Consider the following 26,150-nt stretch of genomic DNA (forward strand, 5'->3'; position numbering starts at 1 on the left):
TATACAACGTTACACGTACTTACATAACATCACATCGTTCGCTATAATAATATAATTACGACTGAACTCTTAATTTAAAAATATACATACCTAATCATATGACGACGACGACGACGATCGTAGTATGTGTGTGTGTGTGTGTGTGTGTGTGTGTGTGTGTGTGTATGTGTTTAATGTATGTGTGTAGCAATATATATATATATATATATAATCATAATAATTCCGGATATAATGTAATCTTGATTGCATTTCTTGCCGCGTTGTTGCGCAAATTTAATATATACAGGACGCATATAACAATCAAAGAGAACGTACGCCGTCGATACGTTGGCACGACAGCGTTTTTTGTTTGCGTATACAAGTATATTTCATATCGTACAAGTATAATGTCTAATTACAACTATGGCGCCTAATATGTACACAGATATGTCATGTCAACTGTTCCTGTTAGGCCCGCATTCACATTTTTTCTTTATGATGGAAAAATATCTTTACTCGTTAAAAGAAAAATTAAATCTCTCTCTCCCTTTCTCTTTCAACAATATTTTTATTTCTTAATAACTCATTATTCGCTAGTGCATTTTACGATAAAATTTAGAATTTATCCGGCTCACATCCAGCGTGAAATGCGATGTTGAATGAGGATGTAAATACGGACCTTCGCTTTTTTCGCAATCGATGGATGCCTTCTCTCGACGCGATGCATAACGATGCAGAGCTTCCCTTTAGAAAAGACCGAGTGGGTCAGTACGGTGGGGACATTATCGAAACGTCCGGATTCATTTGACGTGAGATCTGGAAATAACGCGTTCGGAAAGGATTTCTCTCGCTCCCCGCGGCTCAATCTCGTCGAATTGAGACACGTACATGTCGATAATGTCGCGTCAACCGGGGAGGTTAATTGCGACACAATCTCATCTCGCGAGGAAGAACGGAAAACGCTTTTAACGCGATTCGATTGTGTTCGTACATGATAAATTCACGACGATTATCGTGTCGTGTGTAGACGATATATCGGCCGCGCGGCTGCTTAACTGCTTAAACCGTGACGATAATATGGCAAAATCTCGGAGCCGCGGCTAAAATGCAGCTTCCGAGAGTACGTGCTGCGTAAGGCAATGTACATACAATGTGTTCGATTTCGCGGTGCTCTTTAGGACGTTCGTGTTCATGGTGGTCGCCTAAATATCGTAAGGCAGAAGGAAGGCGAATGCTCTAGAGTGTAGCCTACGTTTCGTAATTATATTCTAGGAAAAAAAAAGACAAAAATCTTCTCTATCGTTGTTACCTTATATCGATCGGTCGATGAGCGAATGAGTGTCCCGTCGTGTTCTCGCGAAGCGAATGAAGGAACGGAATTGGATGTGTACGTAGATCGAAATTGACAAATGGAGAGACACGAGCGTGGGATATATCGGTATATATATCTCCGACTCGTTCCGATTTTCCCTTCCGATCTCTGAGCTCGTAAAGAAGACGCGACGATTCACTCGGCGAGACCGTCCTGGCTCGTCGTCGCGCTTCAGCAAATTGGCTCGGCGAGAGGCTGCGGTGGACCGTAGGGGGAGGCCCACTGGCCCACCCCGGGATGGGTCAACGCCGTCGCCGACGACTGTTGCCTGCTGTCCAGACCGGAGACCGGCGCGCCGCCCGGATGTCCGGACACCGTCGTCGGGTACGCCACCTTACCCAGGGCCTCGGCCTGCAACGACAGCATCAGCCGATTCGCGGCCTGCCTCTCGGCCTCTCGCTCCTCCGCCGTTTGTCTCCTGCAACACAATCGGCGTTGTTCCATAATTAGTTTGTTCGGAAATTTCAGAATCGTTGTAGTTGTGTATAAGAAAAAAAATCAATCGACATTATTCGCGATTCGGGATAATTGAAGTTTCACCGACGACTTGTTTCAATTTGTATCTATTCCTTTTTTCTCTCTCTTGATGCGCTTTGACATATATTCATATATCTATATGGCATCATATAAACATTTGAACATATATTTTTCACATAAATCAAATTTAATTGAAATACAATACGTGAAAAGTGCCACACAATTTTTTTGACAGCTGTCGTCAATTCGCGCAAATTTTACGAAATCATCCCCCAATAGAGTCTTACCAGCTTCGACACAAATTGTTGAATTATGAAAGTGTTAAGATCTCCTACGTGTCAAATTATTAAAAATTGTATTTTTTCCCGCCAGATTTTCAAAGAAATTCGATACATGTAATTTCAATTTTTCATCCTACTTTGACACCTTTCAGCAGAATTTGATTTTATTCGATTGTTTATTATATAAATAAGTGTGAAAAATGTTTGTTGCTTATATACTCTCATGTCCCTCTCTGTGTGTGAAGAGTTACACTTTCCTTTTTCAGTTTTATCCCCTTATATAACGATACAGGAAGATCGAAAAAATATTAATAAATATCTGCTTTTATATTAGTGAAAATTATCCATCAAGTTTCATCCTTTTAAGTTGTCTGAAATTTGAGGAAAAAAATAATAACTTAATTTTCGACAAAGCATCATCTCCTAAAGTTTATTGCACTTATTTAGCTACACTCTGTATTTTTGATTATTCGTGAAATCAGCTAAGTATTTCAGATAGAAGTTTAATTAACGTATAAATAAACTATTACGTGTCACGTGTCATTATTAAATATTTATATATAATGATCCAGGTGATAGAAATAGCACGCTCCCGCATATATTTTCACGTCAAATACCATTTTGTTCCATTTTTAATCGATATAGCTAAATCGACTATCGCTTTGCCATACCATCGGGATTAAGCAAGGGCGACTTGCGCGGAACATGCTTGGAGTTAGGCGGAGTAAAGGACGGGGGCGAAAATAGAGTGGCGGTCGTTGGGGCGGAAAACAAAAGACGGATGTAATAAAGTTAATTCGATTCGTCACTATGGCGGGAAGCGGCAGCCACCTTGCCACAGGGTGGCTCGCGCGATGTCTGTTTTCTAGCGCTAAGTCTATTAGGACGCCGCAAAATGGCCGACTCGTTTGCTAAGGTCGATAGAGCTTGCGCGCGCTCAAGTATTTTGATGAACAGCAAATATTTTGTTATCCCATCCTAGCGTGTGAAACTTCAGTCGAGAATATACGTATATGAATTTTTCTATCCAACCCTACTTTTGGCGTCGCGAAGCAATATTTTTTAAATCATCCATGTCGCGAAATTATTCTTAGGATTTGCCTACAGAACGCTGCAGTTTTTGACGAAGATCGAGCTTCCGTGACAGGACGAGGCCGATGGGAGGCGAGCTAATCCCGACGTTTTCCTACAACTATAACACACAGCGGCGGCGCGATCGTTATAATTTTGTAAAACTGGTTCTCCTCCCGGCGATGTAATGCCCGTGCTGGACCGGACTAAAGACCGGTGGCGCGGACGCCCGTGTCCTCCTCACGAATTATGCCGCGTTCCGGCCTATCGCGGCGCAGGTATCTCGTTGACCCTCTTTTTGCCCGCCTTTTTCGGCCCGCGAGTTGAGCAACAACACGATCCGACAAACAACTTCCTGTAATTTTCTTCGCCCGATACGAGTATTAACGAGCTACCCGGTGGTATCGCGCCCGTTTCGAAATTTACCTTTTCGATTCCCGAAAGTCCCGACTCCCCACCCTACTTTGATATCGTAATTTTTCTTGTTTATCGAATCGAATCTCCTTAACGAGCGTGCGTGCTCGCTAAACGAGACTTTACATAAAGTAGCAGCGTAACACATTAAAAATGAAAAACAAAAAAAGATGTAAGATCTCTGAAACATCTGCAATAGAGACATTTACTACCCCTTTATATTTAAAAAGATGGCAAAAATTGTTCTTCGGATTTATATTATCCCTGCTAGTGTTCTAGGGTTCTAATTATTGCCTGTTGTCGCGAAAATGCATGGGCGTCCACAGAGGGAGACAAATACGGGGGGCATTTACCCCCTTGGAATCAGTAAAAAAATTAAGCATCTCCTTTTGGATAAACACTAAAATTTATTTGCCTATTTAATATAAAAAAATGAAAATAAATAAATTAAAAAAAATGAAGAAAGAACAAAAGTTAATAAAGCAAAAACTAATGATGTCCTGCGAACTCCCATGATAATATGCATTACATCGCGAGAGAGTATTAATATAATTGAAAATAGAAACGGAGCGATTTAACCCGCGGAGTTATCGCTTTTATCAGCCGTCCGTGACGATTGAATCTCTCGCTCTCGCCGTCGCTCGTCTCTCCCGAAATCCATTGTGGCTGCGCCATTGTGGCAGTGACAGGTGCACCTACGCCACTGCAAGTAATTAACGCGGTTAGCGATTAATAATTGACGACACCGTGCCGATTACATTTTGCAGCCCCCGACGCAGCCTCGCCCTATCCGCTGCGGCCGGCATAACCATATTCTCTCGCAACCTGGGACACATTACTCTTATCTTTATACTTTAGCGTGTGCTCTCCAGGCCCGATATGTGGATCGACTCGCGGTTCTTTCGCTCTAATTAATCCGTCACATTTCTGTCCTCGATTCGTGATTATTTCCATTTTATTAATCATTCAAGTAGTTTACAATAATTTGACACATATAGGAGATCTTGACGCTGAATAAATGAAGGTAAACTGGAGGATGACAGCTGTCAAAAAATGGTGTGGCAATTTTCGTGTATTGGATTTCAATTAAATTGTATTTGTGTGAAAAATATTTCCATTTTATTAATCATTCAAGTAGTTTACAATAATTTGACACATATAGGAGATCTTGACGCTTGAATAATTTAACAATTTGTGTTGAAGCTGGTAAGACTCTACTGGAGGATGATTTCGTAAAATTGGAGCGAATTGATGACAGCTGTCAAAAAATGGTGTGGCAATTTTCGTGTATTGGATTTCAATTAAATTGTATTTGTGTGAAAAATATTTCCATTTTATTAATCATTAAAGTAGTTTACAGAGAAATAATTTGACACGTGGAAGATCTTAACACTTTCATAATTCAACAATTTGTGTCGAAGCTGGTAAGGACTCTACTGGAGGATGATTTCGTAAAATTGGAGCGAATTGATGACAGCTGTCAAAAAATGGTGTGGCAATTGCAATTTTCGTGTATTGGATTTCAATTAAATTGTATTTGTGTGAAAAATATTTCCATTTTATTAATCATTAAAGTAGTTTACAGAGAAATAATTTGACACGTGGAAGATCTTAACACTTTCATAATTCAACAATTTGTGTCGAAGTTAGTAAGACTCTATTGGGGGATGATTTCGTAAAATTTTCGCGAATTGACGACAGCTGTCAAAAAAATTGGGTGGCACTTTTCACGTATTGTATTTCAATTAAATTTGATTTATGTGAAAAATATATGTTCAAATGTTTATATGATGCCATATAGATATATGAATATATATCAAAGCACATCAAAAGAGAGAGAAAAGGAATAGATACAAATTGGAACAAGTCGTCGGTGAAACTTCAATTATCCCGAATCGCGAATAATGTCGGTTGATTTTTTTTCTTATATACGCGCTGCATTAAACGCTCGCGATATATCGTCATGCCTGCGAATCGTGTTTGAACGGTTACCGGCCTGATCCTACACTGTAACCGATGAATGTTTAACGAACGCCGAAGATCAGCTGGGGTCGAAGCGGCCCGGCAGAAATCGAAACGATTCAGCCAACGGAGATTCGAGAACGTTTGACAGTTTAAAAGCCAAGAAGCTCTCTCGCGGCGGAGGGGCTGAAAGAGGTGACCGGGGGGAAAGGGAAAGGGGGTCGAACACGCGGAGGATTGGCAGTCAAAGCGGTGGCGAAGAAGGGCAGGAGGGACGAGAGGGACAGACAGGGAGGGAAGAGACTACATTATGTACGGGACAGGGCTAAGCTGTTAGGTATCTGAATTATTGAGGCCGAGTTATCTCATCTCTGCCTACAGTCATCTCGTTACTTTAAACGCAGCTGCACGCCGGACCGAAAGTCGCGTTAAGACTCCGGGTGCTTATATGCGCGCTTCAAAGAAAGCTCATCATCTTTGAATTCCTCGAGACGAATTTTGTGCCTGAACAAGAATCCTCTATTCACAGTTTTGCCCTATGCAAAATATAAGCCGCGAGAGAGAGAGGAGAATTTCTCGTTGAGTAAAAAAATGGAGTAAAGTAAGAGAAAAATTCCCCGAATTCATCTTCTATTGCTCGAGATTTTTTAATTCCTGTACATTTTCTTTATACAGAGAGAAAAAGTCCGTCGTGCGCGCGCGGTGACGCGTTATTGATCGCGCGCACGATTACCCTGTCGTGCGTGCGTCTTTAATTAAAAATGATGTACCTGTCACTCCGGCGTGAAGTCAACTCGTCGTAACATTCTAGACAAATGTACCTGTCATGGCGATAACGCTCCGCCGAGCGTACCGAGACAGATAACGCGTGTCGTCGGATTCTAAATTGAATTTCACCCGCGACGACAAAAAAACTTCACGCTCTCGACTCTCCATGTATGCATATTGAGACACGTAAAGCGAGATAACGCTCTCCCTGACGAACCTGCGTCCGTAATCCGAGGAAATAATGTGGAGCTTTCCTTCGATATTCGAAATGTCGGTTGAGTCGCGCGATAAAAAAATTTTAATAGATAATCGTTTCTACATTGTAATGTATAATTTTAAGTCGCTTGGATACCGAAAGTAGATCGGGGAATTGAATAATGACTGCAACTAAATCCGTGCACAGACTCGCGGCAATTATAGGCAATTATCACAAACTAAATTAGAAATGTTCATATTTGAACGCTTCGTCGTTTCGAGCCACAATGGCGACAACACCGGCGTGTAAATAGCGCGTCGATTAAAATTGAAAGAATCTTCGACTCCCGAGTTTCTTTTTCGAGAAGGAGACATCGACGGGGAATGATATGTCCTTATCGCGATGTTCGCGCGTCACTCTCTTTGAAAAATTTAAACTCGTCGGAATTTAATCCCATCGAAGAAGATCTTCGGGAAGAATCATTGTCGTGAACCCTCGGAAATCTCTGTCCGCAAGAAGCTTCTTTACCGCTTTATCACCGCGCTGGTCGTAGAAAACCATCCACGACGATTTGAGAAATTCTCAAGTGCTGGTCCAGAAGCCTGGCAGCGAAAGAGAGAAACAAAGAGGCCAGGGGGTCCTCCAAGAGAATGTCGTCGGGGTATGTCTCGCCTCTCAGACGCCCCCGGTATCGGGGACCTGCGGCTACGAGAGGGTCTTTCCTTTTTATCTAAATGACGTGTTTTCGTTCTCCCTTATCTTGAAGAGACTCCAATACATTTGACTGCCAATGCGTTTACAGATATACGCGTCAGGCCGCGGCTAACCCGCTATTAACATTCCGAGCGCGGTTTCCAGCTCGCGTTTTGCTCCGCCTTTCCTCCCCCTTCTACCTCCCCCCCGGAAGATTCATTCGCCGCGGAAACAACCAAGCCCAAAAATGATCCTTCCTCGGAAAACGCAATATTAACATTTAACAAGGAATTTAACACCTGCTTCAAGACTGGAATCTATGGTATACAAATAATCCCAATATATTATACGTCGCAGGAAGATAATCTGGTAGTATGAGCAACATCTAACGAACCAGCTGAACTTTGTCAAAAACAGGGTCTGGTATACTTCCTGGAAAAACCTGGAATTCTCGGGGAATTTTTTTGTCTACCTTGAAAAATCCTAGAATACGCGTGGAATTTATTTTGAACTCGGGGAATTTTTTAAAAAATTGCCCCTTTGATTTTATTTTCAAATATACCTTTAAAGAATATAATAAAATATATTTTATTATAAAATATAATGTTATATTAAGAAATATTTTATTTATGTTAAAAAATTATGTAATTGTATTTGAAATTTTTTTTAAATACTTAAACTTTACTTGGAATTTTGAACAAAAGTACACCTGGAAAATCATGGAATTTATTGATAAGATTTGAGTATACACCCTGAAAAAAGAAGAAGCGATGAAAACAATTAACGATTGTTCGGGCAACAAATGATTATTGCTAAACGTTGGCGCGATAAATCACCGCAGTGTTTTTCATGATAAAATTCAAACAAAATATATATATAGACTCACCTCCATTTCGTCCGCCTGTTTTGGAACCAGGTTTTTACCTGCGCGTCCGTCATCTTTCAGAGATTTGGCCAGGGCCGCCCGCTCAGCGGACGCCAAGTACTTTTGTTTGTGAAAACGCTTCTCCAGCTCGGCGATCTGCAGCCTCGTGAAGCTAGTCCTTGGCTTCTTCCTCTTCGGCGGCGTTCGATTCTGATAGGGATGACCGATCCGCCTCGGAAATGCTCCGGCGACTGAGTCAACAAAGAAGAAGAAAAAATGGTCAATGGGATAAGATAAGATGCATTTGGTTGATAACATATACATAATCTCATTGTTAGGTCAGCATCCTTTTTAAATGTATTTTAAAAGCGTTTAAATCAGAACAGCTTGTCGATAAGCTTGTCGTTTAAGGAAATCCTAATTGAAATGACAATTGACACGTAACGCTTTATATGTGCTGAAAAGTATTACTGGAAATGTAAAAGGAATTGTCGACACCGGAGAAATATGTCGTGTCATAAGGAGATATGTTTTATTATTCATATACATTCTTCCGTGTCATTACGATATTAATGTGAGATAATCGATGGTACCAGATATAGACTGACAAAGTTTTTGACGAACGATATCGTAATTTACGTTCGTCGAACATCACTCACGCTTAATATCCGTTCGTTCCTGTCTTCTATTATGGTTCGATGGTGCCGGCCGTCGGTGTCATTATAAGCACTTATCTCCCTCATCGGCGTAGTAATAGCGCGCGAGTAACTACGTTAAACGCCGCGTGCGAGCGAATGGATTTGCATATGTGATGAGAAAGTGCGCGAGATTATTAGCAATCTTTCAAACGAGGCCGGATACCCAATAACCCGCGAGTTTGCGAGAGCAAATCGACGTCTCGGTCCCGCTAATGGATTAAAAGGACGTAGAAGGGACATCCGAGGAGCATTCGCGCGCGAATTTAGCGATTGCACCATCGAAAAAATTGTATTCTTAAGTGGCTACTTTTATCTTTCATCTTCCTTGATAGACGCCAAAAGGATACTCTTAATTTAAGAGGAAACTTTTCTAAAAAGATATTCTTATTAGATATTCGTAACGTGCGAGAATATAATGGGGTGTTTTTTTATCAGGGTATTATTCGAAATTATTAATCGTGATAACAAAAATCTGTCTTACAAATACACATTTTTGCTTTATATTATATATATATATATGTATATTATTATTTTTTAAATTTCGATAAACTTATAAATGTATTATTTTAAATAATTTTATTTGATTAATTCATTCTATTTTTTTATTGCGAAAAACTGAAAAAAAGTTGCGAAAAGAAACTGAAAGAATATATTCCTAATTTGAGAGGATATTCCAAAAAGCGTCGCATATAAAGAAGGAAATATCCTTATTCATTAAGGATATCTGTTAAGAGGGCTTGTAAAGTATGTATTTTAAGAAAAGAATTTTTTCGGTGTGCGCTTCCTCTCGCGAAGGAGGACGGAGGAGGGTCTTCGCCGAATTAATTAGAGGAGTCGAGATAACTCGGGAATGTAATCTCGCGCCGTGGATTATCGCGAATCATGTCTGCGTCCAAACGAGCTTCGTATTTATAAGAAACAATCGTCGACGTACTACTTATTTCGAATGCAATTTCGAGGCGGAGGCAATATATATTCAACGTACAATAACGGCCTACATTTCCAGCTTTGATTTACTGCTAAATAACACGAGTAATACGCTCCAGGAACCCTCTTATTACAACCCTCCCTCTTGCGCGAACTCGATCCGAGGATCGCGTGCATTTAAGCGATATTTATATACGAATACACGAATGAACGTCGGATATTCTATCGAGATACATTTCTTTATTTTCCGACGCGACAGCGCCAACGCGAGGGAAAAAAAATGAGAGAATATTCTGTCGAGAAAATTCAAAGTACGAATGGACCGAGAGTATATCTCTTCTCTTGTACATTTCTCGTCTCCCGCATAATTTGCTGCAAAACCGAGAGGAATCATCATTATAAAGGGTAAAAGGGCCATCGAGCGAATATTATCCCATTACGCGCCCCCTTTTTCCGCACCCCCTGTTTTACCCCTTTATCGTCCAGAAATAGATCCCGTCTCGAACGATCTCCGAATAATAATCTCATTTTAACCCGTTTATTCGCCATTTTCTCCCCATCGATAAACGTCATAAACGTCAAAATCCGACGAACCGCGAGATACCTCGCGCTTATTCTGTAAAGTCATTAACACCGTCTATAAATAAATATCTCCGACGGGTGTCTCCTTAAATATATATATTTGGGACGGATGCAAAAAAAAGCACCCACGCCATTAGTCATCGTCCGATCAATTTTCACTCGATTGGTCTCGTGATTTGTGAGAAAATGCATGATTTATACGCCATATATGTAATCAGCGATCCGCGATTACGCTTCGAGGCGCGTATGTACATATGTATATACAAAACACGCGTGTAACGTGCGCGACATAATGACTATACAATTGATAAATGATTCGAGAGAGACCGCATGCATATCGGGGGAATATTCGCCCGATTGATTTCTCACAATTGCCCCGGTGCAATATGTCGGTGCGCGCAATTATGATGATGCGCGGCCGAGCGTCATCATCATCATCATCATCATCATCATGAAGAAAAAAGAATAGACAGACCGCACACACCATATTTCGCTCTCGGTTTTGTTCCCGACCACCCGCGTAATTCGCGCGCGAGCTTCGACCTCACATTGGCCTCTCACATTCTTCTTATCCCGCGAAAGGCTCCCTTGCGTCATCGCTCTTGCGCTTATTAGGACGATATAATCGCGTAGAGTAGCTATTATACTTCGTTATATTATCGCGGTGTGCTAGACTAGCGCCAATGCGGTTTCTCTCTCTCATATATACATATATTATCCACACTTTCTCTCTCTCTCTCTCTCTCACTGTTTTATAATCCACTCGTAATTACCTTCGCGAAATGATCAGACGCACGCCTGTACAAGGATTCGCAAAAGATCCGACCAAAGTTTCGTAATACGGTTGAGATGATGGAAACGTTTGACGTAAATAATAAGGATAATATCCATATATTTCTGTATAAAGATAGAAGCTTATGTTTCTTTAACGGGACGATTATCCATCTTCTGATCAGGGTGATCCAAGTAAACTAAAAAGATTAAAGAATAGAAGAAGCGATTATGTTACATTGATGATTCTTTTTTATCGCGATCTGCTACACGACATTGACATGTTAAATACCTATCATTTATCCTTCTTTTATTTAAGTATATTTATTTTTTTATCTCGCGAGTCTCCGGATCGTCTCGACGATGTTTACTATCGAGTAGTGCATATATATACGATCGATGGCGAATAATTAATTAATGGCGTTTGTTACGAGGCGAGGAAGAGGAACGGTCTCCGTCAAAGTGACCGGGAACTTTTGATATCGAGAAAGAGGGAGAAGAGAGAGATGCGACCGTCTCGTAAAACCAATTAGACTCCGCTCTGCCAGCCATAACTCAGCGTTTGACGATAACGCTCTCGATTCCTGTTAATTAACTGCGTTTAAGGCGCCGCTTGTTTTCCAATCTGACGACGTTCAAACGTGAACGTGGACTCGCGGCATTTATTAGAAAGCAAATCTATTAAAGGAATTTATTAATGAAATTTTGCGTCGACTCGTTTTCTCTCGAAGAGAGAAACGAAGACATGTATTTTATATATATATATGTATATATAAATCTTTGTATTCTTACGAAATTACTTCGTGTTTGATCGCACTTTCGTGTCACATCCGACCATGTCGTTGTACGAAGTCGCCGTAGTTTGCGTGTTTAACGGCGGTTTAGTTGTCGCGATTTGTCAAACGGTTAAAGCGCGACTTCGGAAATACTTTGCCGTTCGAATCTTTGTGTTCACAACTGCTGCGTCGACGATTCCCGACGCTCAAAATTACTACCTTCGAAGTAATACTTTCAAAAGAAGAAATTTTTATATTCTGTAAAGAAAAAATCCAGGTGAAATAGTTTTTTATTATGTAACGATGAACAAAATAAAAGACAAATATAATAAAGAGAACTGTAATATCTTATATTGTTATTCAGAAATAAAATATTTAAGTATTTTATTAGATATTGAAATACATTAAAATCAAAAACGCATGTTTCTCCACATTCTATCGAAAAATTATAAGCTTTTAAAATTACACAAAATATGAAATTTATTGTAATTTGGGAGTTTTGTTTGATGCAAACTATTTTATTTGTAGAAAAATCTTGCGGAAAGTTATTAGGTATTCGGTATTTTATTATCATTATCATCGAAATCTCTGGTCACGACTTTTAATTATTAATTATGATAATTCAAGTATACTATCGAGAAACTCAAAAGTAGAAAAATTGAACATTTTCGCGTTGCCATGTAAGAAATATCACGAGAAGTATGTTCACCAGAAGACTAATGTAAGGACATGTCCGGGGGAGGTCGTAAAAACAAAATGGCGGCACGTCGCCGCAAAATGATCAGCGCAAATAAACGCGCGCGCACACAGGCTTCTGGAAAAAGTCATCGACGTATTTTCGGTTTATGTATTTAAAGTTTCAATTTTTTGTACACTCGTCAAGCAAAAATACCGATCTCTATCTCTAATTTCCGCGCAACACAATTATCGTTTATTTTATCTATAATTGGTACGTTGGGGGATATTTTATTTGTCGATCGCTTCAATGTATTTTCGTTCACTATGGTACATCACATTCAAAATAATCATCGCGAGTCGATTAATTCGCTCGGTGATTTTAGTGACTTTGATACAGAATTGTACGGTATAAGATTAACCAATATAGCAAAATATAAAAATAATTAATGGCGATTCATCGGTTCATTGTCTTGAAAAGTGTCGATATCGACTAATTCGCATGCAGAATTTATGACTACAAAAATATCATGTTTGTAACCTCGTCGTATATAATCTGCAAGTTTCAATTATTCAAACTACTATAACAATAATATAAGGGAATCTCTGAAATATAATTTTTGTGAGGTAATAATAGTCGCGTCCAAAAAATCTTTATACAAGCTTTCGATGCGGCACGAGAAAAAGATGGAAAAAGTCTAAAATCAAGATTGACAGATCTTCCACGAAACAGTTTCGTCTTCGGTGACCTACTGAGCTTGTAACATAACCTTTGTCGACGACGATGATGGTTCCTCCCGCGACCGAGAAAGAGAGACCAGGCCTGTGGAATCATCGTGGATGATGCAATCGCGGGTCGCTGTCGCGCAGCGGCAAACTTAGAGAAAGTCATTATACTTTGAGCACGTTCTGCCTGGTAATGGAGTTTGCGGCCTTCAAAGTAAATTGTTTTTCTCGTGCGCAGCGCGAGATTCCACGACGACCGCGGCTCGAAGTCGTTGAAGAGTTGAGGATCCTGCGGCTTCTCTCTGTATATTTCGCGCTCGAGGCACTTGTCGCCAAACCTCGACCCGCGAACCCTCTTAATCCTTTCGCGAGATAATCCTGCGAGGCAGTAGTCTCTGTTTATCCTCTTTAGTTCTCAAGTTAATAGCTTTCGAACATACTTCACCACCCGCGTAAACCAAATTCTTCGCCCTCTTTACTCTCGTAAACGTCTCGAGCACTTTTCTCCATTTTTTCTTTTCCATCAAATTTATTTTCACCCGACGAGTAATTAAAATATAATAAAACAGAATTCGACCGCGCAAACTCGACTTTTCCTCGGAAGCTAAATAATTATTTTGTCCCGCACGTGGCTTCTTCAGATTCTTAATTGCGCGGACGCAAAGTTGTGAACTCGGCGGGATCCATAAATGAAATAAGGATGCAAAACACGTTGAGAGATATCGCGTGGATAATAACACCGGGAGTCTCTCTCTGGACATGCAATTTCAGACGCAACGTTATCCGTAGCTGCATCTTTATGATGGATTTGCTAAAAGTATCGCGAAAATGCGAAAATGCCGATATATATACGTTTAGACATACACGCACGCAATTGAACCGACGTAGCAAACAGCTAAAGGGCACTAAACGGATTCGTAGAAAGCATATTACATTCTATAAAATTACCTTCTCCAACCCTCGTGTCTTAGACACGTTTCTCGTATGTTCGTCTCTCGCTCAAACTCGGCTTCGCCACATTTGGTTTTCTCTCTTTTTCTATCTCTCGGCATTCTTAGATTCTATTGCTTGCCTCGAAAAAATACACTTTCCTAACGAGAGATTAATAAGGATTGATATAAGTTTAGTTATCGTCGGATATTTTTGTATTTTAATGAAAAGAACGTGAGAAGAGTAAGTTATCCATTTTACGAGCGCGCGATTTGTTATCGGATAAAGAATAAGTATGGAATATTGTGCAATATTTCCAGCAGCGTATTACGGCAGGTGAAATTAGACGCCCTTTTCGTAATTAAAGCCGTTCGAGGAATCGCGGCGAAGCGTTACGTTTATACGCGGTGCGGGCCTGCAAAGCATAAGTGTATGCGGTAATGGGAGTGCTGGTGCTTTGTTAGTACTTAATTAGACCGGCGAAAGAGAAGGGGAATGAAAACTAAACGTTTCCTGGAATGTAAATTCGATGCGCTTCCAATCGTGAAAATTGAAATATGCCGATCAAGACGCGCGTTTTATAGTTTTTAAACTATGTTACTCTCGATTCTTGCAGGGAAAGATTCAAGAAATGGACTTTTCCTCACACCATAAAGCGACCAATTCTTCGTCTCTTATCCGTATCTTATCTCGCGTTTATTTATCCGATTGATTCCTTAATTATAACGATTCAATGCAAATGCAATAAAAATAGATTTTTTTTTAACCAAACGCAAGATTAATGACTTTGTTTTGGGGGCCGATGATAAGATCTCTTGTTCGCCAGAATTTACGCCTCGCGCCTAAAGATTTAATTAACCGATTGTTACATTGAAAAGTTTTCCAACTCACGGAGAAGGGACTCGTCTCGCGCTCGCGTTTTTCGCGCCGATCGAAAAAGGGAGATGTGAGAGTCGCGAGCACCGATCATTTCTCAAACTCTATAACTTGATATAGACCTCTTCCTCCCTCCATCCCTCTCGACCTGGGTGGTAAACGGAGGAGCGAGAAGACGGCGGTGCCTTACATTATCGATATTACGAGGCGTCGATAAAAAATCGCATAAAATTAAGCAAGCTCTCGCACGTGTTCGCGATAAAATTCAATACCTTTAGCCTATGGGTATCTGCCAGTGGTTCTCACGCGTCTCTCTGCTTTTTCGCCATCAGTACCAACTAAATTCGCCAATGAACATATTTTTCGAGAGAATTGTTTACGAGAGAATCCACTACAGTTACAGTCATCTTATTATTTTTAATCTTCAATTGTCATATCTTTAAATCGGTCAAATACAGCACGTTTTGTGACATTAATATGATAAATATAATAGGAGAGAGAGCGAGAACTGCATATTTTTATATTTTGCATACAATTTTTATATGTTTTCTAGTTTTTGTTCAGTTTATTCTCGCATGTCGCGAGAACCTAATACGTTCCTCTCCCGAGTTCTAAACAAGACCGAATTCGCTGTATTATTTAAAGTAACCCTAAAGTAAGACGGGCCATCATATATATTCTAAATGTATCGTAAACCGCAGCGTGTATAAGTTACCCCGTATTCTCATGCGCGCACAGGAGGTGAACATCTCGTACGCGTTTCATCGATTCGTAACATCCCCTTAATTATCCTCTCACATTTTTTTCACAGCACGTTTCATTATGTACGTATAATTCCTGCGTCATTCGATTGGTGGCTACTGGTTTTAAGAATCTTCTAAATTCGCAATGTCAGAAGCCCTAAGATTTTATTTATAAAAATTCTTCGCCACTGTCACGCGCGATTAATTAAATCGGCGCGATCGCCATAAGCAATATTGAAGAAAATACGGGAAATTCGCGGCGGCGGATTCGTCAGTCATGTCCATACGTTATATGACGCGATCAAGGTCTACCAAAATTCGCTCTGACGTGCCGCCGAAGACCCGACGGCAAATCCCGTCGATTTCTCCGGGGACTGGAAAAAAATCGCGAATGATATGCCGGAAACCGTAATGTCCCGGCGTTCGCCCCGTTTCCGCGATAAAATATCGTCACCGCGCGACGCCCCTTGACGCATTTTTTTTTTTCGACGTATAGCGGCGAAAATTCCGGTCAAAAGATTCGCCGCCCCAGGTCCCTGGGGATGCGTTCGATCGACGCGAGAGACAGGAGAGGGCAGATTCCGGCCGATTTCTCGTATATCTCGCACGCGAGCCGCTTTGTTTCGCGAGTGGCCGGTCAATCAATTGTTCCTCCCTCGTTTGAAAATATCGCGTTTTGCACGCGCGAATGTCCAAGTCGCGTTTCTTCGTAAACGCAGACCGATGAGTTGTTACGCAGCTTTTATTACGAGACACTTTCAAAAAGTCGCTTAGGAACGGAATCGCGAATATTAGAGTAGAAAAGCAACGCGCGCAACTTACATTTTATATTGTGGTCGTTGTAATATTTTATGTTACGCTCTGGAAATATATTATACTCCACCAGGCAGAATATAGAGGCTCAATAAGGTAAAAAATGTATGGCAGAAAATATTATAATAAGAATAACGCAGAGAGAAAGATGAAATATTAAAAGAAGCAAAAGAACAAGATATATAAAAGAAAAATTCATAAAAAAGAAAACAATATAAAATTCATAATTAAAAATAAAATTACCAAAAGTGAGTAGAAAGTAAGGCTGTGATTGTAAGTTCGCTAATTTAGCGAAAATGTGAAATGTCCTTTAAATGGAATAGAAAGACAAGAACGATCCGATTCGCCGTATCTCGACCCAAATCGGAATCATTTCGCGATAACGTCGACTCTCGCTCTCGCCGTCTACGCGAAATAATTGTCTGCAGCGAAATTAAACTGAAGTCGCGTTAATTATATAACTCCCCCGCGCCGTTGTTGGGCAAAATGTTGGGGGGTCCAGCGCGACCAGCGAAAAGCGCGAGAGCAACGAGAGCGATGATGGACGAGCGCGCCTGACCTTACGGGGGCTGCCAAGCTCGCCCAACGAAATCCCTAACTCAACGCTAACTCGATCAGTCAACGCCCACCGTTGGCCCGCGCCGTTGCTCGGCTCTAATCTGCCTCCAGATTAATTACTACGTAATGCCAGCCTGAATAATTATCGTTTCTAGGGAAACCCGCCCGCGCCCATATTCGCATACGTGCTCTCCTTGCGGTATTTCTCTGCCTCTCTCGTTCTCTCTTCTACCTCTCGCGTTTCCCTCCCAAAAACGTGCAAACGTACATCTATACGTATATACCGTGTAACATTTGATTCTATTAAGTTCTATTAGATTCAACGAGTAATTTCGCAGAGAGATAGAGAGGAAATGGAAGGAGATGCGATGTATTTAATTGGAAATAATTTAATTATGTTTTTATGTGTCTGACTGAAAATTATTATCATTGAAAATTGTTGAGAAAATACTTTAAGTGGTTGCGATAGAAAGTCCGTTGCCTGGATTTTACATCTATTTCAAGTGTACAAGCGCGAATGCAATTACGTTTTACACGCATCGTTTGTTGCGATTACTGTTTCTTCAAATATGTTTCCTTTCTCTTTAAATTTTTTTGTTATTTCAATAATAAAGTTAAGTGCAAACTTTAACGAAAGATGAAACATACCAGAAGTAGTTGTGCGTTGCATATTTTTACGTTTCGAAATTTTCTGTAATTACTTATATATTAATTTGTTATTAATAACTCTCGATGCAGATAATAAATTAACTTTTTCCAAACAGCTTACATAATTCAAAATTCTATTATTATGAACTTTCGCTTATTAATAGATTAAATATCTTCTCCTTGTCAGGCAAACACAAAGATTGAAAGATAAACATCATCTAGGAAGAAATAATTATTTGAAATTTTGGTATTGTCGATTTGCAATAAATAAATTGATATTTCGAAGAAGACAAAATATATTTTTTTTTATTCATTTCTTCGTTATTAAATATCTATATATACATACATTACTATATTTTATTATTATTTGATATTTATTAATATTTAAAAATTTTATCAATTTTGATATTATTAAATTCTCCTATGCGTGTGCACACGTATCGTCGAATAGCTCCTCGGTGATGTGGGAGCGGACTGTCGTGAACCGAGTACCGTACAGGTCAATTGCCTCCCGTGTTACGCTTCCGCTAGAAGCGATCCGAAAAATTAAATGCGCATCTAGCGCACTAAATAGCACGGCATAACCAGAGCTCTCGATGCGAGTGTAAATTACAGTAATACCGGGAAACGTTTTTCCGCGCCTCGCGGCCGTTCACAGCCGAGATCGGTCCAAGAAATTTATATATACCTATATTGGAAATTTATATATAAATTTAGATATAAATACACATACAGGGTATCTAACATAAAGTGTCACACCGAAAATATACAATTAAATTTTGGTATTTCGGGACAATTTTTCCTCCGTAAAAATGTCGAGGAAGGCCATCATTTTTTGCATGTTTCCAATTTTGCCATCATATATTTTTATAACTAAATCTTAAATGAAAATTTTATTAAAGTAAACTCTATTTGCAATTAATTGTAGAATGTGGTTTCTTAATTTTTTTCCACAAGGCTTAGTTTGAGAAAAAGCTTTTATTTTTAATCGCTTATAACTCAAAAATGCCTCAATATTTTTGCTGAGGAAAAATTGTCTCCAAATAACAATATCTACTTGTATATTTTCGGCGTGACACCTTATGTCAGACACCTTGTATATACGAGTGTAAGCTACCGTAAATCGCGGTCCAGTCCCGCAAAAAGATTTGCGATTGGTTCCATCCGACCTTGAGACTCTCAAACCTCGGTAGCGCGTTTCTCAATATATCTCTCCGATCTCCAAAATTTCCCATTTCTAAATAGCTAATAAACAGGCGCCTACCGTAATTCGTAATAATTCGTATCTACGCTCCGCTACCGTCAGCGGCCACCGAATTCACCGTCGAATCGAGAACAAAACGAGCACGTTATATACGCATAATTTTTTTTTTTCTTCTTCTTCTTAAGTAACCCTACCCCGTAATTTCTAATATTTCATTGAAACCCGAGGAAAGCACGCTCGTGCGGGAGTATGTGGCAAGTATGGGGCCCCGGGGGCCGCCGAAATACATATTAGAAATTGCGGGTTTTGTGGGCTACCGCATCTCTCTCTCTCTCTCTCTCTATATATATATATATATATATATATATATATAGATACACGTATAGCACCTTTAATTCATTCGTATACACATTCGCCTACGGACATATATGTATATATATATATATATATATATATATATATATATTTGGACAATTCCATCCGCCGCGGCATCGACGGATTCTGGTTTTCAGGTTTCGGTCACGCGATGCCTTTTTTCTCTGTTCCCGGTACCCGCTTATCTTTGGGCCCCGAGGCACCGATACAACGCACCGTTTTCTGTACCTTCGTGTGTTGCCGGTATAAACTAACTTTCCGAAGCTGGGAAGAAGATCTCATCTTCTCTCTTTCTCCATCGATCTCTTTCTTACGGGATAGTCTCGGAAGAGTCAACAGCGGAAGAGTCGACGGTTCGATTTTCCTGGATCCGGAGAACGCTACTCTGGATTTTTTTTTTTACACGTACAATATCGTTTCGAGTGTACATCGCGTTATGTAAGGAAGAACCGGTCTTGCTCGTTTGTAAAAAAAAAAAAAAATTAAAAAAATATATTTCTCGAAACGAATTCGCCGCGCGCGTCCGCGTTTCGTGCCATTGTGCCGTAACCGTTTCCCAGAAGGGCGCAAATCAGAGAAGTAATATGCGGACGTAAAAGTGCGAAGGCCTAATTATTATTGAACGCCTCTTTCTCTCTTTCTCTCTGTCCGCGAAGAGCGTACATTGTAGAAAATTACTGTTGCGGGCCCGCAACGGAGCAAGTTCCAAACTCCGAGATGGATCCGCAGACTCCATCGCCCGAGGATCCATCATCGGACCCGCTCTTTGGCCGTTGCGTGGTAACTACAATTGAAGAGTTCAATTAGAAACCGGTCCGGGTTAGCCGAGAGCTAAACAATTGAGACAATATATACAGTCGGACTCTGGAAGATGTCGAGGATGCGTTTGCGAGACTCGCTCTAGTTCTAAAGAGCTCAGTCTGATGATCGTCGAGTTTTTGTTATATATCTCCGAATATTGAAATTTTAGCTAAAGGAGCAGCTTATTGATTATGCATTTCTATGTGTAGTTTGTGCACCTCTTTGTGTAAGATTTAAATAAGCCGCGGCGAAATGCGAAGCAATAAAATAGCCTAAAAGTGTGAATTTTAATAAGTGCAATTTCACGAGCTTGATCACCTTCACATTTCTCGAAGCTTTCATGATAAAATAGTTTTTAATAGGACTCTTTATTCGCGACCCACTCTCGATTTACTGTTTCGATTGATCGGTAGTCAATAAAGTATCGATTTGCTAAAAATAGAATGCATTCTGCCGAAATATAATTCTACCTTTCGCGAGATCTCGATATGTCTTGTCAATTAATTGGCGATATAAAACTGTATCCTCGAAAGTAAATTCATGCTGTTATCGAGCTACTTTTTTTAGAATAAGAATTTAATCACACATTGTGTGCAAAGTTTCTAAATTGTTATTCACGATTTCTTTGCGCGACAATCGCATAAGTTATTGCAATCCTCAAAGTGCATTTTTGCGGAGGAGAAGTGTGGCTCTGAAGCATTCTTAGAATCGTTCGAGTCCACTTTTAACGACGAACGCATTCTACCAGGTCGCATTGGCGTAGTTCTTCAGATTCGTTTTGTCTAAGATATTTGACATTTCCTTTTCCGGAAAAATTATCACGCGTGTTTTGTATTTAAAAACCATTAGACAATTATCAACATTGAGTAAACAGTAAGTAATGCATTAAAATTTCGTGTCGCTCGTAAAACATGCGTGGCATCCAAAATAATATGAATTGATACATAAATTACAAAGAGAAGAAACGTCATTTTTATATGATTTGAATTATCTCTATAAATATACTTCTATTATGAACCATTAGATATGTAAATCATTTATACCTTTTATGTATTATTTATATTCGAGTTACACGCATATTGATTATTGACTCGATTGAACCAGAGTTGGGCTAAAATATAAATGAATTAATTTATATATAGCTTGCTATATAGTCGTCGATTAAAAAGTCGAAACAAAGTTTAAAGAGACAATAAAAACAACAGTCTGCTTCGTTTCGCGAAGCTACGCCGGTGACTAAACAGCTGGAAGAGCTATTCGGCTTGCAATCAGAGCGAGACGATTATGTCAAATCGGCAAGATTGTTTCTCTGAAACATAAATTGCAATCTGCTTTCGCGATAGTTATGTCCGTATTTTATTAGCGCTTTGTTTCGAAAAAGAACTCTTCGAATTCTTCGAGTTTCTCTCATCGTTTCACACGTCACGTTGAAAAAACTCTTAGATACGTGGACGAAAAACATTAACGTAATAATGTTGATGAGGAGAATCGATCTCTGTTTATAATTGTTTCGGATTTATGTACCGCGACGTCTTAATCGCGACGTGGCACTTCCGGTCCGGACCCTAATCGAGTGCGGCGTGTCGTTTCAGTGTCAAAATGACAGATAGCGGGAAGTAATTGAGGCAAAGAGGCACAAAGCAAATAATACGATACGGTTTACCGTATTTGCTCGTCGAGTAAAACGTTATATGTATATGCGTGCTCCTGTCTTTTATATATCCCGCGAGTTAAATCACTTTCGGAAAATGTGCGTCACGATCGATCCGACGAAAACACCCTGTTCCGATCGCCGTAATATGTCAAATAAATGGCAGCGCAAACGCAATTAGCATTTCCGCCTCATTTCGAGCGCGATCGCGGTGTAAATAAACGGTTTTAATTATTCAAAGTATATATGCGTTGTACATGACTTTTTAATTATAATGTTTTAAATATGTCGATCATGAGCGTCCGCAGAGGGGGCATTTGCCTTCCCTTGGAATCAGTAAAAAAGCATTTGCTCTCCTTTTGAACAAACATCCAAATTTATTTGCATATACAATATAATATTGAAAAAATTAAAATAAAATAAAATAACAAAAAAAATAAATTGAAAAAAATTGAGAGAGCAAAAATTAGAAAACAAAGAAATTAATTGTGGAATTTTTTCTTCTGGAAAAAATCCTGCGAACGTCCATGATATTGATCATGATATTTTTTTAAAACTGCTTGTATCGTGTATATTTTTTTACGCATATATCCGCGTCTTATAAGGAAATGTCTTGTACGTGCTTTCTCCTGCGATCTGAAATATCTCCTTAAGCAAAAATTATAATGAGACGTTTTTTTTTTGGACAAGCTCTTAATCTTTCACGCATCATGTCATGTCTTTGCGATTGATTTTTACAATGTTTCTACGATTGAAAGGAAATTCGCGATATCTCCAGGATTATCCTCGAACTACAGAAATTGTATTACGCCGATCGACATTCGCAAAATAGTGTATAGAAATGTATTTGAAGGATTACTTCGTTTCATTGCGTGTCGATGCTCCTGTCTCTCTTTCTCTCTTTCAAAGGCATTAAGCGTACTTCGAACAAAATAATCGGGCGGGAGAATAATGTTGCTCGTACGCATAAATACATTTCACTCACGCCACGCGAGTAATAGCGGGTTTCATTACCCGCACGAAAAAGTCGGCGCATTGCGGAGAGAATGTAAACGCTAATTATGTATTTTGCACGTACCTGTATTTTAACGTTTTACACTTTTATGTCCCTTTGCCCGCGTGCAATGATCGCGCCCGCGTAATGATCCCTCGGCTCAGTAACATTTCCCGTATATATCGTATTTCTCTCTCTCCCGATTAAAGCAAATTAAAATTATACCTTCTAAGAGAGAAAGAGACAGATATGCGTTGCGAGTTTAAATTGCTTTCGCAAATTATAGATATCTCGAAAGCACGCGGTACAACATGAGGCATTTTTTTTTCTTTTCGCGAATTTATCACGTTTATAAATTGTACGTGTATGTTTATACGAAACACACACAAAACTGTTAAATCTTTTATTGCTCCCGTTTGCGTGACGAGTGACTGATACTTTGCATCGGATTAAAACTCCCGATTTCGAGTTCTCTCTCTTCTTCCTGCAGATGTAGAATAATATCGTTCGAATAAAAATAGGAATTAGAGATGAACCAGGCTCTAAGTCGAAGAGAACAAAAAGGGTTATCGAAGCGAGATGATAACGTAACGTGACGACTTCGGCTTGTCCGCACCACCATTAAAGTGTCACTCGGTGTCTTCGACGATTTCGTACCGGGCTCTGATCGCGACGACGGCGCGAGTGAATAATTCGCCGCTAATACATAATTGATATCCTCTATATACGGTTAGCAGTCGCGAAGTGCAGTAATGACACCAAGTAGAGACCCATGCCTCTCTCTAGCCCGGTTGCCGTCTAAAGATATACCCATCCCAATTAGAGGAATTGACATCGGTGATCGCCGTCCGGGAACGCCTCTCGTCGCTCTCTCTTGCTCTGTCCCTTTCTGTCTCAATCTCTCGTCTCGCTTTATATTTCGTCACTCGATTCTATCGAACGGCCGGTTCAATCCTCGCTGGGATATATAACGCCGGGAATTAATAATATCTGACAATCTCACTAATTACATAAATCATTTGTTCCTTCTGCATCATGTAAGTGAGACACATATAATTCGAGCAAATATATATATATATACATATATATGTACATATATATCTCACATGCGCGATCGTTATCTCGTCACAAAGATAATATAATAACGTAATGGCAAGAGAAATAAGTAAAGCAATTAATGTTTCAGATAGTATTAAATAGCTAATATCTTTTTTCACTAAGATATCGCACACCGTGGAATATATAATTACGCGAATTATACATTTATATAAACCCGATATTTAAATAACTGCCGGTAGAAAAAGAGAAAAGGAAATGTGAGAGAGAGAGAGAGAGAGAGAGAGAGAGGGATACAAATGTATCTTTTATTAGATATATGCTTTTTGTTAAATGAGGATATTTTTAAACCGTCGAATGTATTTTTAAGTTTAATTTTCAACTTATATCCAGAGCTATGTGTGCGAGAGACACTCTAATAAAGTTACGACGCTACTTTGCACATTACGATAAATCAATGAAGATCGATAATACGATGTACATTGAAATATCGCTATTTTGTAATTAAAAAGTGATTCGAAGAGCTCTAGTGGAACGAAATGTTTAAATTTCATTTTCTCTCTTGCTCTACTCTCTTGAGAATATTTAAAACATTATTTACTCGAGACAAAATCATCTCGCTTCAAAATCAAGATACCACAACGAGATATATCAGTAGCAGTAGCTGATAAAGATCTATTTACCGAAAGTATATCTTATTTTCATTTCTCAGTTGTAAAACTTTCGAGACTAAACGCACGTTAATCTGACAAGGAAAATTTTCTCCCCCCACACACGCAATGTTGATTTTACAAATTAAACATGAATTTAATTCTGAGAAAAGGAGAGCGATCGAAGAAAAATCTTCGCGCGAATCTCTTAAGGATTATACCGAGGAATCATCCAAGTTTCGATAATCATTTACTCGAAATAGAAATATTCAAGAGATTCGTCCACTGGCTGAGATAATAATTTTCGGAATATCAATTTTCTCATTAATAAGAAAGGGAAACTTGACGCGTTTAATCTTCCCCAATATATGTACATAGAGATAATTATTATCTCTGTACGTCGGAGCATACACGCGTGTCGCTAAATTACCTTATATACTATATACCTGCTAGTCTATCCTTGAGATGAGGATGCGGCTGTAGGGGATGCGCGGCTAGGTTCGCCAAGAGACTCGCCCTGTGGAGACCAGCCGCCGCGGCCTGTTGCTGACTGTGCTGGAGGGCCTGGAGGCTCCAGGGTGGTATCAGGGTCTGGGCAGGTAGAGCGCCGGTCGGCGCACCGTTCGCGCCCGGCGGCCGGTGCGCCGGTACCCTTATAACACCGCCGCCGGTGTAAATAAGATTGGTACCGGTAGGGAAGAGTCGGAAGGGTGCGAGAAGATCCGCCGCCGACGCGCAGTGAACGGACGAGGACGAGTTGGCGCGAGTGTCAGGCGTACTGTCGTCGTCGTCCTTCTCCGACAGCTTCTCCTCGGCGTCGTGGCCCCAGGACCGCCTGCCATCCTCCAGGATGCCACCCAGGGACGTCTGGTGGTTGTTGTTATTGTTATTATTGTTGCCCTCCTCCCAGGACCATTTTCTCTCCTTGTCGCTGTCTGGCTCCTCCGAGGAGCCTGGACTTTTCGGTGGGTTCCGGACGCCGCTGTCACCCAGCAGACGACTTATGCTGAACGGGTGGCTCCGGGAGGAGTCGCTCGGCAACGTTCTCGCGCCAGTTTGGCTCGGGGGTGGCGAAGTCGAGCACTCGGACGTCTCCTGGGACACGTGACGGCCGTCGTGGCTCGCGTAATTTCGCGGACTGCAAGCTACGAGAATCCGAGTCGTCCACGTTGATCTCCTCCGTCGCGTCCACGTCGCTGTCGCCGCGTTCAGACATGGTCCCTCGGTCTCCTCGCGAGAACTCGGCGCTTGGTATCGGCTTCCGCGAGAAAAGATAATTTTACGTTTCAAACGACGGGTGTCTTCATCGAGTCGTCTCACGCAGTTTTTACAGCGTTTCGCGAGATGAATGATGGGGATGGAATGTCGGGGATGGAGAAGATTAATTCGGAGAGAGAAGTTTTTGTGTTGATTTTTGTTTCTTTTTTTCGGAGGACTAGATTACGATGGATTCGAGAGTTCGAGGAGCGCGGCGAGCGTTTAAATTTATCGCACAACGAGTTTGATCTGGACCACCTAATAAATTTCCCGTTGAACGGCGGCCATTTTGTTTCTACGCATGTATACCGACGCTGGTATCATTTATATTATACACAGGACGGAAGAACTTACCGAGATA

The 26,150-nt window shown here is 40.3% G+C and overlaps 1 protein-coding gene across 1 annotated transcript; it reads right to left on the bottom strand.

The window, feature by feature from the left end:
• On the bottom strand, window positions 1-25,823 carry C15 (homeobox protein C15). Its single transcript, XM_029317786.2, is given in 5 exon segments — window positions 1-1,769; window positions 8,100-8,155; window positions 8,157-8,329; window positions 24,979-25,675; window positions 25,677-25,823. Coding segments are annotated over 5 exon segments (1,245 nt in total). The 5' UTR covers window positions 25,749-25,823; the 3' UTR covers window positions 1-1,522.
• Between the last annotated feature and the right edge of the window lie 327 nt (window positions 25,824-26,150).

The sequence above is a fragment of the Nylanderia fulva genome, unplaced genomic scaffold, assembly GCF_048542155.1.
Source record: "Nylanderia fulva isolate GAGA-0341 unplaced genomic scaffold, ASM4854215v1 Scaffold8, whole genome shotgun sequence".
NCBI classification, from domain to species: domain Eukaryota; kingdom Metazoa; phylum Arthropoda; class Insecta; order Hymenoptera; family Formicidae; genus Nylanderia; species Nylanderia fulva.